Source organism: Eschrichtius robustus, chromosome 13 (genome assembly GCF_028021215.1).
Source record: "Eschrichtius robustus isolate mEscRob2 chromosome 13, mEscRob2.pri, whole genome shotgun sequence".
NCBI lineage: Eukaryota > Metazoa > Chordata > Mammalia > Artiodactyla > Eschrichtiidae > Eschrichtius > Eschrichtius robustus.
In genome coordinates, this window is record NC_090836.1 from 99,287,987 (window position 1) to 99,302,838 (window position 14,852).

A 14,852-nucleotide genomic window follows, 5' to 3' on the forward strand; every position below is an offset into this window, starting at 1 on the left:
CCACCCCATGACTCACTTGGGGGAAGTGGAAGTGAGGGGACCAGAGAGTGGCATCCCCTTGGCCCAAGGGCGGGCGCTGACTCAGGCAAGCAGTGACGAATGGAGAAGGGTTCTCCGGCCACCATGACTCACCCCTACCCACCCATCTGTTCTCCAGGAGAAACTATTTTGAGGGTGATCAGTATACGTCCCAGGACGCTGCCTTGCTGGGGGACGAGCAGCTTCCCGCTCTTGCAGAGGGCAGACTGGGGGCCGGCCTAGTGTCTGCTCTGAGAATGGAGTTTCCTTTTCCGCCCCAGCCTGATCCCGCTGTTGGCAGGGTTGGGTTTCGACGTGTTTGCTGATTCAAGGAAGCATCCTGGACTGGGTTGGCTCCTGGTGTTTGAGGATGAATGATTATGGCCCTGATGATGAAATGGTACTTGTCATTTATTCTGGGCCAGCTACGGTGCTCAGCATTTTCCACTCACTGTTTCATTTAATCTTCACGAGTAGGTGTAATTGTTACACCCATTTTAGAGGTGAGGGAACTGAGACGCCTGAGTAGGTGGAGTGGGTGCTTGAGGTCCCCCAGCTCAGGAGCGGCAGGGCTGGGATTGGAATCCTTGTTTTCTCAGGGAGCAGAGTCTAGACTCTTCCCTGATGGACGCCCTCCTGACACGTTCCCTGGGGAGGGGACTTGGTCTTGCTTTTCTCCTTCCTGGCTCTTCTTCGCCTCCTGATCCCTGGGCTCCCAGGCCCCCTGTGTACACCTCTCCTGTAACTGCTGTCCACCTGTGCTCCCAGGGCAGGCAGTGGGTGCTCAGGGAGTGTTTGTGAATAAATGAGCCTTTTTTCCAAGGAACTCTGAGTCTACCAGAATGTTCTTTCTCCCCTTACCCCCAGGTCTCCCGCTGCACCGCTTCAGAGCCAGCAATTGGTGAATAAATGGAGGCAAGAACGTATGAATGAATCATTTCTGTGCCTGAGCCATGGAGAATTTGGAGGTTTGTTCAAACCTGGACTCTCTGTTCTTTCAGCTGGAGGGGCTGGCCGGGAAGGCGATCTCGGCACCTGAGCTGGGCCTCCCCCAGGCCCGTCGGCTCCCTGGCACGTGCACAGGGAGTGGGTATGGGTGAGTGGGTATGGGGGAGTGGGAGTGGCTATGGGCCCCTACTCTGGTAGAACCTGTGCGAGGTGTTTTATTTATATTAACATAAATAGGAATGAGTATGTGAGGGGACCTGGGGCCCACAGGCAATGGGCAACCTGTGCCCAGGGACACTGAGACAGGCTGGGCTTCTCCCTGCCAGGGCAGAGGAAAGGGAGACCTCTGTCAGGGCCTGGGCATCCTGGACTGGGGCCTCTCTCTGCTCGACAGGCTCTGTTGGAGGAAGCGGCCCATGGAGGGGCCAGACATCAAGGGCTCCTGGGACCTTGGGCAGATGTGGGATGTCTGGCCTGAGAGCTTCTAGGCTCAGTTCACACACTTGGGTGGGGAGGGGTCGGTGTTGGCCTGTTTGGGGGGTGAGGGGCCTGAGGAAACGCCGGTCCTTTTGATGCCCCAGAAGAGCTGCTTGCCCCCTGCCCCAGCCTGGATGGAGGTGGCATCCCCCAGGCCTGTCACCTCTCCCACACCCAGTGGCAGCCCTCCCCCCCCCCCCGCCCCCGCAGTGGCACTCTTCCATAGCAGTTACCGTAGTTTTATACATGAAAAGGTCACACATGGGGCAAAATCTCAGCTTCCCCACTTACTAGTTTTATGAATTTTGCAGGTAATCTAACCTGGAGCCCATTTCTCAGTTGTACCATGGAGATAATACCTGTTATCACCAGGTTGTTGTGAGGGTAAAATAAGATTCAACAAATACCTAGCTGACATCTTCAACCCATGGGCCTTGCGAGGCTGATGTGCATCACTGCTGGGGAGGGGGCACCAGGTACCAAGGAAGAGGGAGGAGACGCCGATTTCCTCCCTAGCCCTGGGCTCAGGCAGGCCATGTCACCCCTGAAACAGCTCCGGAATTGCCCAGCCAAGAGAAGGGTCGAGAATCTAAGCACCAGGTTTTTGGACAGAACCTGACCTAGGTAGGCTCTTCTCATCTTCGCCCACTCCTAAGGGTCTAGTGGTCTCTGATGGCCAAATACTAGACGGAGAGCAGGCTGGAGGCTGATCCCTCCCTTGGCTGCGGCTGCGATTCCACGAAGAGGTGTGTCCTGTTCTCACCACCTGTCAGCAGAGGGAGCGGGGGCAGTTCCCAACCTCATGGAACCTGCTTCCAGTGTGGAAAAGGCCCTGTGGGAGTGGGCACCCTGAAGTGTCCTGTGTCGAGGGGAGAGGTGGTAAAAGGGGGCCTGTGACACTCTGCCTACCCAGGGGTCAGGTGAGGATGACCAATCGTTTCGTGAAGTTAACAGGGGCTTGGGTCACTCCAACTCTCCCTATCCCAAAAGGGGCCCCAGGAACAAAACAAGCAGGGAGCAAGCAGAAGGTTATTATATATCATGCTTTTAATACAAACTTAAAAAAATCTGGAACAATATAAACTGTACAGATTTGATCAATCTTTTTGTTTTGTTTTTAAACTAAATCTCTAAACACACCAATGTTCCATTCCAAAATATTGCACAACATTCTGAATACAAAACGCTTGATTGTATTCCTCCTTCACTAAAGAAAACAAATTCATTACCCTGCTCCCCCGAGCTCCTCTCCATGTTGCCTCAGTGCCCCCCTTCCCATCCCCAGGGGTCAAACTAGAGAATCTACAGCTCACTGCACTGAGAAAAAGACATCATTCTGGACTAAAAGTTTACTTTCTTTACAAGACGATCCACCTTTTGACTTGTTCCTGGGAAAGAGGGGTAGAGAGAGAGAGGATGGGGAAAGGGGAGAAATAGGTTTTATTCTCCTCTTTTTTTATTTTAAAGTTTGTTTTTCCTGAAAAAATATCTTTCTCTCCTCTTAAGAAAAAATCTTGAAAAGAAAAAAATTACTTTTACGTTAGAAATATACATATATTATATATACCTCTTACATTTTACAAATGTAGCAAATTATTCAATACAAACGGACACCAAAAAATGTAAAAAACAAAAAAAAAAGTTTTCCTACGAAACCAGGTAAATTAGTGCAGATTTTTGTTTTGTTTTCTTAAAAAAAAAAATAAAATTGAAGCAAAAATGCCTAGATTTGAGACAGACAGACTGAAGTGGGCGCAAGAGCCCAGCACAGGAGTCATGCTCCTGATCACACATTTTTCTTCGTATTTCAAAAGACACTAAGGGGTTGGTCTCCCCCTCCCTGGATGTGGTGAGGAACAAGCCGCCCAGGGTGTGGTGGGTGCCTGTGTGCATGAGTGGGGGAAGAGGGGCTGGAAGGGGGCATAAGGCAGCATCCAACCTTTCCCAGAGAGCAGCCTGGGCCTGTCACCTGTGCGGGAGCTGAGGGTAGGGAGAGGGTGGCCCAGACTGGGCCGGCCCCTGAGAAGTCTAGGGGGGACAGACGGTGCCGGGCCGAGGAGCCAGGGCATCGCCCCGCACGGGGAGGTAGAGCTGGTGCCCACTGCAGGGAAGAGGAGGCTGGCAGCGTCTGTCTGGGCCGGACCTGCTGCCACAGCAGTTGCCCACTTGGGGTCGCTGGGGAGGAGAGGGTGGGGTGCCAAAGGCTTTGGTACTTTCTGGTGATGGGGGCCCTGATGCTACGTGCCCACTTGCCAAAGCGTCATGGCGTGGAAGCTAGCCCACTAGGGTTGGGTCAAGGTAACTTCTCTCCAGCAGAGGTGGGGAGGGCTCTTCAAGAATCCAGACACGCCCCCTGCCGTGGCCAAGCGCCTGTCCAACCCAGCCTGCTCGAGATCATTCCTCACAGCATCGGGCCCAGTTGGGCCCATCGGGCCTGGGTCGGGCAGTGAGGGGATGGCAAGAGGTACCAAAAGTTTCTCAAGCAGGCAGGGGAAGAAATGTATTAAAGCAACATCTACAGCCAAAAGACCAAAGTCTCAATTCAAGGCTTTGGACTGCCCACTACAGGCACTGACCCAAAACTCCCACCCCCCAGGGCGCTCAGGTGAGCGTTTCCCACCCTGGGCTAAGGTCACACAATAGGAGGGTCCGAGTCCAGGGACTTCTCTTAGGTTATCAGAGGCTGGGTATGCCCTCAGCCCCTCACTGCTAACCTTTTTTTTTTTTTTGGTCAAAAACAAACAAAAGTGCAGATCCCTCCGCAGTCTGGAAACCAGTTCCTTGTGCAGTGCTTTCCTCTGGGAGCGTCAGGCTCGGCCACAGTCTCGCGCCGCCACGTGAAGCACCCACAAAAGGACTGACAACCCACCCCCAGTGCATTCCCCACCCTCACACATAAATAAACACTTGCTGCAACCCGGAACCACATCCAGAGGGGAAGTTTCACATGGCTCGGAATCCTTTAAAACAGGAGAGCAAATCACGCACGCACGCATGCACACGCACACCTGCACTCACCCCACCTCCCTACCCACGAACTCAGGCCCAGGAAAGGAGGGGCTACATGAGAGAGGCCACATGTGCCAATGGCTGGGTCTCCAGGGCCTCGGTGATGGTCTGGGCCAGGTGGGAATGGTGGCATGGGGCCACAGGACAGAGATGAAAGGGACACCAGACAGAGTGCTAACCTCCCTGGAGTCACAGACTTCAGCTCTAGGGGGAGGGTGGCAAGTAGCCAGCTGGCAGCTCCCTAGGGCCCAGGCCTGAGAGGAAGCGGGGGCTGGAGTCAGACCTATCTGGGTGGCAGGGCCCGAGAAGGCCTGCTGAGGTTGGATGGCTTTGAGTGAGAGGACAGCTGGGTGATGACGGCAGTGACACGGGGCAGTCTCTCCCTATTCTGAGGAGGGCCAGGCCCCAGCCGCGGTTCTTCCTTCCCTGTGAGCTGGGACACACCAACCCTAAACCAGGCGTGTGAAGGAGGGAGGGAGGCAGGGAGGGAGCAGGGAGCAGCAATTCACATCTGGACCATTCTTAGCACAGGAAGCCACTAATTAAAGATGTTATATAGAAAACTACATGTAAAAAAGAAAAAAAGAAAAAGAAATATAAAACCCAAACCAACCAGATAAATCAGAGGCAGGCAGGAGAACAGCAGGGGGGCTGAGCTAAACACGGTTCGGTGCTTCAGGAGCCCCCTCCCACTCCATGCCTGGGCTGGATCTTGTTTCTAGAAGTTAAGAGTGAGCAGATTGGAAATCTTTTTGTGTATTTTTCTTTTCCTCTTTTTTTTGGCCTTTCCTTTCCTTTCTCTTTTCTGTGGTCTTGGGTGCTCCTGGCCCCACGGGCAGGTGGGCGGTCAGTTGGCCAGCACGACGGGCTGAAACGGCTGGCTGGGATACTGCATGGTGTTCAGGTTGTAGCTGAGGCCTTCCACGAAGGGCGTCTTCTCCAAGAAGAGGCTGTTGGCGCCCCCTCCAAATACCTGGGCCATGTCGAAGCTGCTGCTGTTGCAGGTGCCAGCCCCACTGCCCCCGAAGGGGGCCGGGGTGCCACTGCCCTGGCCATCGGCCCCATCACAGAAGAGGCTGGGAGAGCCACCGCCGTTGTACACGAATTCCTTGGCATTGGGTGAGAGCTGGGACTGAGGGGCTGGGTTGGTGGCGATGAAGTTCAGTGAATGCAGAGACAGAGAAAGGCTCTTCTGCTTCAGCAGGCTGTTGGTGGGAGAGCGGGCCATGCGGGGCTGCTGCGGGGGGATCTGCTGGCCACTTGCCCCGCCCCCGGCCCCCCCACCCCCACCCGCTGCCCCGCCCCCCTTCTTCATCTTGGTGGAGCCAAACTTGGTGGCTGCAAAGGAGGCGGTGGTGAAAGTGATGGGCTGAGTGGAGCGGGGCATAAAGGTGGGGCTGGGCGACTGGCCAAAGGACGGTGACGGGGAGTTGGACAGGGAGCTGTCCTGGCTGCCGATGGGCACAAACACCTGGGCATCGGGATTGAAGCTGCTCTTGATCTCCTTGTCCAGCTCTGGGGCAACACAGCCCTCGCTGTCATCCAGGTAGAGCACTTTCACAGCCCCCTTCTCACCAATCTGGTAGGACACCTCGAAAGGGTCGATCCAGACGCTCAGCTCCTCGGGCACGTTGGCCCGCACATCCTCCACCGCCAGCCCACTCCGCTTGGCGGCCAGCTCCACCACGGGGTCCACTATCTCCCCGATGTGGACACAGCGGAAGCCAGAGCCCTTCAGTGGCTTGTCAGGGTACCAGTGGCCTTCATATTTCTTTTTCAAGAGTCGCTCTAGCTCCTCACCAAACAGGTCCGCCCGGCGCCGGGGCAGCTTGTTGTACAGGTAGGAGATGATGAAGTTCAGGGCCACTTTGATCTCCAGCTGCATCGTCCTTTCCTAGGCAGAGAATCAGCACAGGCACGTGCACAAGCCAAGGACAGTGGTAGGAAATGTAAGGTGGGCAGCCCTGGGCTCCAGACAACGCTGAAAAATGAGAAAGAAAGGCTTCATGAGTAGATATGCAGAAAGCCAGGGGGGATCAGACAGAAAAGCACCAACTTTGGATCACATAGCCCCAGGGTCCCATTTCTGCTCCACTAGTGACAGGTTTATACGTGTGACTGTGGGCAAGTCACTTTTTTCTGAGCCTTAGTTTCATCAGTAACATGAAATTTTAGTCGGCACTTGATAAACATTTTTAAGTACTTCTAAAGAAATAGGGGTACTGTGGTTTCCACTATTTTGAGAATTCAGGTCACTTTATGAGTGACACCAAAAAAATCGAGCTCCTAAATCAGATGGAGAAGGGAAGGCTCTTGCTAACTTGTCTCCGCAATATCTCGGTGAAGTCCCACTCCCAAACTGTCACAGGCCAAGACAGGAGTTTAAAATCTTTAGTTTCAACCCCTTAAATGGAAAGGGATACAGGTCACTGAACAGGAAGCAGCACTGCCAACTTTTCACGGGAGGCTGGGACTCCAATCACATCCAATTTGTTATCCTGAACTCCCTGGGTGTGCGTGTGCTCTGGCTCACTCTGGGTTTGCAGAGCTGATTCTTTTGCAGAACAGTGTAACCAAGGCGAGCATTTCCATCCAGACAGCCTCCAAGAATGGAGACTGGGGCATGATCCCCAGGAAAAAGTCAAGACCTATCACAATCAGAGGCATGGACCAACAAGGAAACTACTGACTAGGGGCTGCCCTAGGGAAGCAGAGGAAAGGAGAGGGAAACGGGCCCTGTAGGCCAACAAAGCCTTAAGAGCAGTACTGGTGTGGCCTGAGGGAAATCTCTATAGTTTCTGGCTAGAGTGTAGGTGATGAGGCGGGCAGAGAGAAGAAATTTTCCATCACCCTACAGCCTCCAGCTGGGGACCCATCATCACTCAGTCTCCCAGGGACTGTCTGACCACCTGTCCTTGGCACCAGACCAGATTTATCACGTGTTTGGAGATCCCTGGAGAGGAGGCAGCCCAACATAAACACTCAGCTTGTTATTTTGGGATTCTCTCACAGCCAGATCCACAGAGGTCAAAAAGGTTTATTCCTGAGGTCTGCGCCAGCCTCATTTCTCAGGAAGATGATCTGTGAGGTCCTGAGAGCCAGTGATCCTAATTGCCTCACTTTCTCCAAAAGGACAGATCCAGGCTCATGACATGGGAGAACTGAACTGAAAAGGGCCATCTTTGTGGGCCGACAGAGCCAGAACATGTTCCTAACCAGACCTCTGGGTGAGAATGTGCTGCTGAGCTCAGCACAGAGACAAGACTGATCCACGATCCGTCAAGGCCACCTTTTGTCCCTGGAGCTGGATTTTGATTAAAATCCCTTCTGGGTCCAGCACACAGTATCCAGGTGCTAATTCTAGGCTTGAGGATCTTGAGCTTTCTGAACACCTGACCCAACTTGCTACACTGTAACTCTAAGGCCTGGGACCATGGCTCCCCAGGGCGTTTCAAGGATGGAATCCTCAGGCAAAGCTCTCCGGGGTGAATATCAGAGAAAACGCACTGGGTTAATGTGGAGTATCTGATGACACTGGCCATGTCTAGCCCCACCCTCACTTCAGGTCTGAGTAGACAAAGGGTCACGTGGGGCATCAAAAGTAGTGCCACGAGCATGGCCTCTCCTGAGCCCGCCACAGGGAGGCTCAGGATTCAGGTGACGCTTTTCTCCCCATCTATCCCAGCCTCCAATACAGACAATCTCCACTTGTCTTCAGATGTCTATTCCTGGTCGCCAAAGATCAATTCCAGGGTCCTTCTAGGTTTAAAGAGAAGAAGAATGATAAAGATAAGGAGCTTTCTGTTTATGAGGATTGGATTCATCACCAGATGCAAAGATAGCCACCAGGACCATGGGCCTCCCCTGAAGAACGAAGGTCTGTAAGGGCCACAGTGGCCCACTAGAAGTGTCCAACACACAGGAGACTAAAAAGTTGTAAAGAAAGTTGGCACTGGTTCCCAAGAACGGGCCTGGAGTTAAAGACAGTGTCTTCAAAGTATTTTTGAAAAGTAAAACTTGAACATGACATATGACCCTTCTCCCAAGGCACCACATGGCCTCTTGGCATGCCACACGGTCCAAAGGGCTCCTGCACCCTGCTATGCCTTCTCAAACTCTGCTGCGTAACTGCCTTCTAAATCACCTCCCCTGAACAGTTCAGCCTCAGAATGGGAGCATTTTAAATGCAGGCCAAAGTCATTGGGAAATAAGCCTCCCACCCCAAAATACAATAGAATCACTGTCATCAGCCCTGCCAGGCTAACCATTTTCTGCAGCATTAGCAACTAAAGCTGCACGCCAGGGGCTTCCCTGGTGGCGCAGTGGTTAAGAATCCACCTGCCAATGCACGGAATATGGGTTCGAGCCCTGGTCTGGGAAGATCCCACATGCTGCAGAGCAACTAAGCCCGTGCGCCACAACTACTGAGCCTGCGCTCTAGAGCCCACGAGCCATAGATACTGAGCCCGCGTGCCACAACTACTGAAGCCCGTGAGCCTAGAGCCCGAGCTCCACAACGAGAGAAGCCACCGCAATGAGAAGCCCGCGCACTGCAATGAAGAGTAGCCCCCGCTCGCTGCAACTAGAGAAAGCCTGCACGCAGCAACAAAGACCCAACGCAGCCAAAAATAAATAAATAATAAATAAATAAATTTATTAAAAAAAAAAAAAAGCAGCACACCAATTTATACCTCAGTGATGCTGTTGCACAAATCAGAAGTAGATAATGCCACCTTCGCTTCTTCAGCTGGAGAACAGGCCAGGCCAGATGGCTGTGGGGTGGAACCTTACAAAAACGCCAGACAACCAGAATGAGATTTTCTGCTCTAGCAGCTCAGGCTCTAATTTTGACTTCAAGAAGCTTACGTACGGAACAGAGGATTAAAGCACTGGTGCTGTCTTTAACTAAAGATAGGAGTGACCACTCACATCAGTTTGTTCATTTTTTTAAGGCTATTGGACAAATTCTAGAGCTTATATATTAAATATTCATACAATGTGGTAAAATTAGATAGCTTAAAAATAACCACCCTTCAATAAAAGGAACAAGTAGATTCAAGTTAAGCCGCAGGAGAGGACTCAAAGACTTTCTCCAACCCTGACTCAGGCACAAAAGGCCAGAAATGTGGCAAAAAGAAAAAAAAAGGCTAAGTGCTTAACAACAGCAAAATCTACCTTTTGTCAATATATTAAAAAGTTGCAAATATGAGAGTAAAATTCTGTCCCCTTTTATTTAGAATCTTATCCTCCTTCATTTGCTTTACTTCCAGCAACAAGGTTCATCCTGGATTCAGATCCCTGTGTTGAGTTTTAAAGGAGTAAGTGCTCAAGAGAATGTCAAAAAAGGGGGAAGAAAGAAGCTGGAAGGAGGCTGCAAGTCAACGATATGGTAAATGGAGACGCCACAGAACTGCTGACAAAAACTTAAAGGACGGTTTTTAGGAAGAAAAAGTTGTTTTAAAGGGGAAAAGGAGGGATAGTGAGGGAACCCACTGGGCCCCCAAACCCTGAGCACCTGTAAAATATTCAGGCACCTCAAGCCTTAACATCCAAATCATAGGACAATCAAGCACTACCAGATTCAAATGAGTGTGAAAAGAGGACTCAGGGTCCTCAATTTTGACAAGGCCAGTAGGTGTCACAGACCGGGTGCTGGGCAGTGGGAGCCCGGCTCTGGCGGGACAGGGGGTTGGCCCCACCACACTGGTCCCGGAGGCAGACGGGTGGGTGTGGTTGAAAGGCTACCAGGACTTGTGCCAACTGACTGCACCACCCCGCCCAGTGTCCCACACCATCTCCCCGAAACATGGACTGTGCAAGCCCAAGTCTGACTACAAGACTCCCTGCGACTAAGAGGGCCCTTTTGGGAATTCCCTGGCGGTCCAGTGGTTAGGACTCCATGCTGACTGCCGACGGCCTGGGTTCCATCCCCGGTCGGGAACTAAGATCCCAGAAAACTCCGCTGGGCGGCCAAAAAAAAAAAGGCCCTTTCTAGGGCTCTCCAGCTTCCTCTTAAGCCAGGAAGACTTGACTGAACCCCAACATACACGGGGAGGCCGGGGCAAAGGTTCACTCTGCGCTCTGGGAATTGTAGTCTTCAGAAACCTCACGCTCGGGTCGGAGCAAACGACCTACTTTCTCTGCACACTACACTTCCCTGCGTACTTTGCGAAGACTCAGCCGGGGAACTACGCATGCCCGGTAAGGGGAGCTGGCGGAGGGTGGGAGAACCGAGGAAAAGTTTCCGATGCACATGCGCGCTGTGGCAGACTGACGCCCCCCCCCCCCTCCCCCGCCCACCGCCTAATACATTTTATATAAATTCTACCCATAAGGCCTACTCCCCGTATTGTGTCGCCCAGCGTATCCAGGTCTCGGCTTCCCAAAAAACTGAACTTTTCTTTCTTCCTCTCTCTTCACTGCCTCGCAAGACCGTTGAATTAACGAACAGCTTCTAATGAGTTTTTCTGGGTGAAGGCGGTAGGCTGGGATAGATAGGAGTCACATCCCTCCCCCTCCCCAACCCCCTGCCACTTAATCTGTATTCCTTGGGCTGGGTGGTTTCCCTTTGGAGTTGCTGTAGGGACGGTGGATTCAAAGAGAAAAGAGCCTTTTCACTTAACGCCCAGCGGACTCCGCTGTAGCACCTCACAACCAGGAATGGAACGGCAGGAATAAACCCAGTTCTCCCGTCCTCTCGGCCAAAGGAATTCCCAGTTTTAAGCTGCGGGGAGGCGCCGGGCCGACAATCAGAAGGCCCGACGCCAGCAGGGCCCAAGCCTCACCCCTCTTCTAATCCAAGTCCGAGTAACCAGACCCGGCTAGGTAATGGGAAAGAGTTCCCGGGCAGGGAAGGAAAAACTGTACATCTGACAACATTTTCTAATACTTAAAATTGTTTGTGAGTCTCCTCCCACTGCAAGGCCTGCTCTATTGACCAGACTTACCAGATCCTCGGCAAAGCTCCCCTGCAGGGTGTTAAACCTCCCTAATCCTTCCTCCCACACAAGCTTCTCTCCCCCTCCGCTTAAGAGGGGGATGGGGGCAGGCACCCAAGAAAGCAATAGGGGTGTTTTTCTGCTGTTAAATCAAAGATGAGGGACCCACTCCCAGGGTAGCGTCGGTAGGAAGAAGGAAAAAAAAGGTTAGATACTGAGCAGACACCCGGGACCCCCCTCGGCTAGCCCACGAGTTGACGCCTACTGTGTGGGGTTCTGGTTCCTCTAGGGGGTGGGAAAGGGCTGCCAGCTGCCTCTCCTCTCTCTGTTCCCTCCTCCTCCCCCTCCCTTTCTGGTCAAGGGCACAGTCCATCCTCTGGACAGGAGCTTAGGAGTAAGGCTCTTCCTCCCAGGCACCTCACTCACCAGGGTCAACCAGAATCCACTCACTGATACTGCTGTAAGGGTACTTTTTTCCGCCCAGTTTTCCCATAAAACACTAACGAGGATAAAGAGCTCAAGCCAAATGGTAAATTCTGGCTCGGCGGCCAGAGGACAGTCACCACTGACCGGTCCAAAAGGGGGGGGTGTCCACCCTCCATCCCTCAGGCTCCACAGGGCCAAAAATAAACCCTATTAATTATTACCACCCTCCTTCTCCGCACACGGGAAAAGCAGAAAAACAAGGCCTGGATCCCCTTCCTTCTTCTGATTTTATTTAATGGTGGTGGGAGTTATGTTTTCGCGGGGAACGAGGAAAATCTAGCGACTCTCTAGGATATGAAGAACGGAGGGAAAAGGGAGGAAATGCACCGCACCCAGGAGGTGGCCGCACTTGGAACAGGGAAAGAAAGGGGCTCTGGGATACCCCAGGATGAGAGCACACGTGAGGAAAAGAAGAGCACGGGAAAAAAGGTGGGGTCCAGTGGGGAGGTGGAAGGGGAAAGGAAAATGTTGGCCAGGTGTAAAGGGGGGGGCGACAGCAACGTGGAGCGTCCACCAAAGCGGAGAGCGGGAGTGGGGCGGGGGTGGGGGAAGGCGTCGGGCCTGTTGGGTCTCGGGGGGGGCCCCCCGCCCGCACGCCCCTCACTCACTCACTCGGGTCTCCGCGGCGGCGGGGCGGTGTGCCGGTCGCGGGGCGGCTTCTTCCTCCAGGGTGGTCCTGGGCGCGGGGCGGAGGTCGCTCTCCCTTCTCGGGAGCCGATGTGTCCTTTTCTTCGTTGAGGATGGGGGAGCGAGTGAGGTGGGTATGGGCTATGACTCTCAATAATAATTTTTTCAGCTTTTTGGAGGTCGAGCTCAGCGGCGGGGGACAGAAGGCGCGCGGGCCGGCCGGCGGCGACGGCACGGAGATGGAGGACCGGAGGGTGGCTCGTGTCGCGGGGCGGAAGACGGTCCCGGCTGTGGCCAGCGGACGGTCTTGCCCTTCTGGCCCCGCGTCGCCCGAGCCACTCGCTTCTCTCCGCCGACGACCTGCACCTTCCCACACCCCGGCCCGAAGTGAGCAAAGTCAATGAAAAGTTTCACCCTTAGCAACCCTGCGCACGGATCCAGCTTCCCCACCCCTGCGTGATGCGTCCCTCCGCCCTGCAGGGGCGGGGCCGAGCGCCGGGCCGGGACTACTTCCCAGCCGGCGGACTGCTTAACCCCTCAGGGCTCGCGGCGCGCGGCTCTGAATGGAATCCGTGGGTGCTGGGCCACCGCCCTCGTCCCACCCTCGGGCGGCCGCCCTGTTTGTCTCATCACTCAGATCCCGGCTCAAACGTTTGCTGCTTCTGGCCGGCCTGTGTAACGCGGTCCGCCTTCCCTCCCCATCACGACGCTGCTTCGCAGTTATTTTCTTCATGTCCCAAGCCACTCAAATCGTGCTCATCGTGTTAGGTGTTTCCCTAGGTAGACAGCGAGCTCGGGAGGGCAGGGGCCTGGCCTGGGACTCAGTTGCTCACTTTAGGTGTGTTGGCTGAATGGATGTCGCGGGGAAGGGAGTTTCCCCGCTGTATCTTCGGCCCTGCACCTGCCCCGGCACCGACGGTTCGTATGCTCGTCCGAACCGTCCCCGCAGGCCACCTCGGCGAGTCGCTCCAGCTTTGGAACTCTGACCGTCCGACCTTCCCCGTGGCGCTCGCACCGCCCCAGATACGGTCTCTTCGCGGGTGGGGGAGCTGAGGGGACGACTCGAACTCTGTAAAGGTTTCGGACCTTTATCAACGCGGCTTAGCCCGAATCTTCCGAGCTCCTCGTGCCTCGTCGGGGGACGCGTAACGTCGAGGGAAGGGCGAGGGGGAAACCTGGGCCCGGGCAGAGCGGGAGGAAGAGGGGGCGAGGAGAGGCCGAACGGCCAGGAAAAGGAGCTGAGCGACACATGAACCTTCCGCTTGCCGCCTCTGGCGCCCGTTAACCTCGCGGCGCGGACAGGGCCAACGCCGGTTCCGCTCAGGCGCGCGAGCCCGTCCCCTGCCCGCTCCGGGCGGGGCTCAGCCCCTCTGCGGACGCACCCGTAGTTTTTCCCAGGTCGGCGACCCCCCAATAAGGGCCACCAGAGCCACATTTCTTCTAGTAACAGTCCCCGCCGGCGGGGGTGGCGCCTGCCCGTGCTAGAGGCGCCGCGCTTGCGCACCCGACGATCCCTCGGGCGGCTGACCCAGGTTCGCCGAACCCGGCACCCTCGCGCGCTCGGCGCCCCCCGCCCGGGCTATGGCCACGCGGGCCACTCGGCTACTTTGTGACTGTGCGGGGCGCGGAGTTGGGGGTAGGGAGGCCTGTGCCCAGTGAGGTCATAGGCGGACTGGACTGCCAGGTGGTAAAGCCCGGGGCCGCTGGGAGCTTGCGCCTGAAGTCTTCCCATCCCTTCTTCAATCGCCCATTCCCCAACTCTCCCCACCCCCGGCCTTTCATTCCAGACGGTTCCAGCCCAACAGCCGCCAAACCCACGTGGGATGGCGAGATGCGAAAGTTTCCAGCTACGAACGGTTTGCAGTTTTTTTTTTTTTTTTCCTTGATCACTTTTTTTGGCAAGGGCAGAGAGCAACGGTAGCGTGCGGGTTTAAATGCGCTTTCTTTGCTGTAGAGAAACGCTGGACTGGAGGGCAAACTCCAAGGGGACAGAAAAGGGGAGGGAGCCTGAGCCCGAGAGCTCCCATCCCCCACACTCTGAGCGCTTCAGCCCCTGGGGCACCTCAAGGGACTACTTGCTTGTGCGTCAGCGAGTGCCAGAGCGTCACACACACGCCCCCTCCCCCTAGCCCCACTCCGCCCCTCCCCTTCTTTTTCCTCCTTCACCTCGTTCCCCTCCCCTTCCCTTCTCCTCCCCTCCCCTCCTCTCCCCTCCCCTCGCGTCGCGAGTTCCAACGGGGCAGCGAGACCCGGCCGACTCAGGGTGCCAGAGTACTGGAGAGCTAAAAATATAACCAGTACGTTAGCAACAGCCTTCCCATTGGTGGGGAAGAGGGAGCGGCAGCATCT

At 54.8% G+C, this 14,852-nt stretch overlaps 2 protein-coding genes across 6 annotated transcripts in view; one reads left to right on the forward strand and one right to left on the reverse strand.

Moving 5' to 3' along the window:
- Nucleotides 1-1,451, forward strand: part of TEF (TEF transcription factor, PAR bZIP family member) — a 43,124-nt gene extending 41,673 nt beyond the window's left edge. Inside the window, exon 6 of one of the 2 annotated variants that reach the window (XM_068560224.1) lies at nucleotides 886-1,451. In XM_068560224.1, the coding sequence (XP_068416325.1) occupies nucleotides 886-1,057 (172 nt within the window). In that variant the 3' untranslated portion in view covers nucleotides 1,058-1,451. The remainder of the gene's footprint in view (nucleotides 1-885) is intronic. The other variant, XM_068560226.1, reaches the window with a different exon arrangement.
- Nucleotides 1,452-2,472: 1,021 nt separating this feature from the next.
- Nucleotides 2,473-12,987, reverse strand: TOB2 (transducer of ERBB2, 2). 4 transcript variants are annotated; one of them, XM_068559902.1, is made up of 3 exons: nucleotides 12,489-12,987; nucleotides 9,144-9,238; nucleotides 2,473-6,433 (listed from the first exon to the last, which is right to left on the reverse strand). In XM_068559902.1, exon 3 carries the CDS (start codon nucleotides 6,335-6,337, stop codon nucleotides 5,300-5,302), a length of 1,038 nt encoding a protein of 345 aa, XP_068416003.1. In that variant the 5' UTR covers nucleotides 6,338-6,433; nucleotides 9,144-9,238; nucleotides 12,489-12,987; the 3' UTR covers nucleotides 2,473-5,299. The 4 variants fall into 4 exon arrangements, with proteins under 4 accessions (XP_068416003.1, XP_068416005.1, XP_068416002.1 ...); XM_068559904.1 differs by having other exon boundaries at nucleotides 12,485-12,987; XM_068559901.1 differs by lacking the exon at nucleotides 9,144-9,238.
- Nucleotides 12,988-14,852: the final 1,865 nt, after the last annotated feature.

Coding starts and splice junctions, on each gene's coding strand:
- TOB2 (XM_068559901.1), bottom strand. CDS start 6,337: ATGCAGCTGGAGATCAAAGTGGCCCTGAACTTCATCATCTCCTACCTG.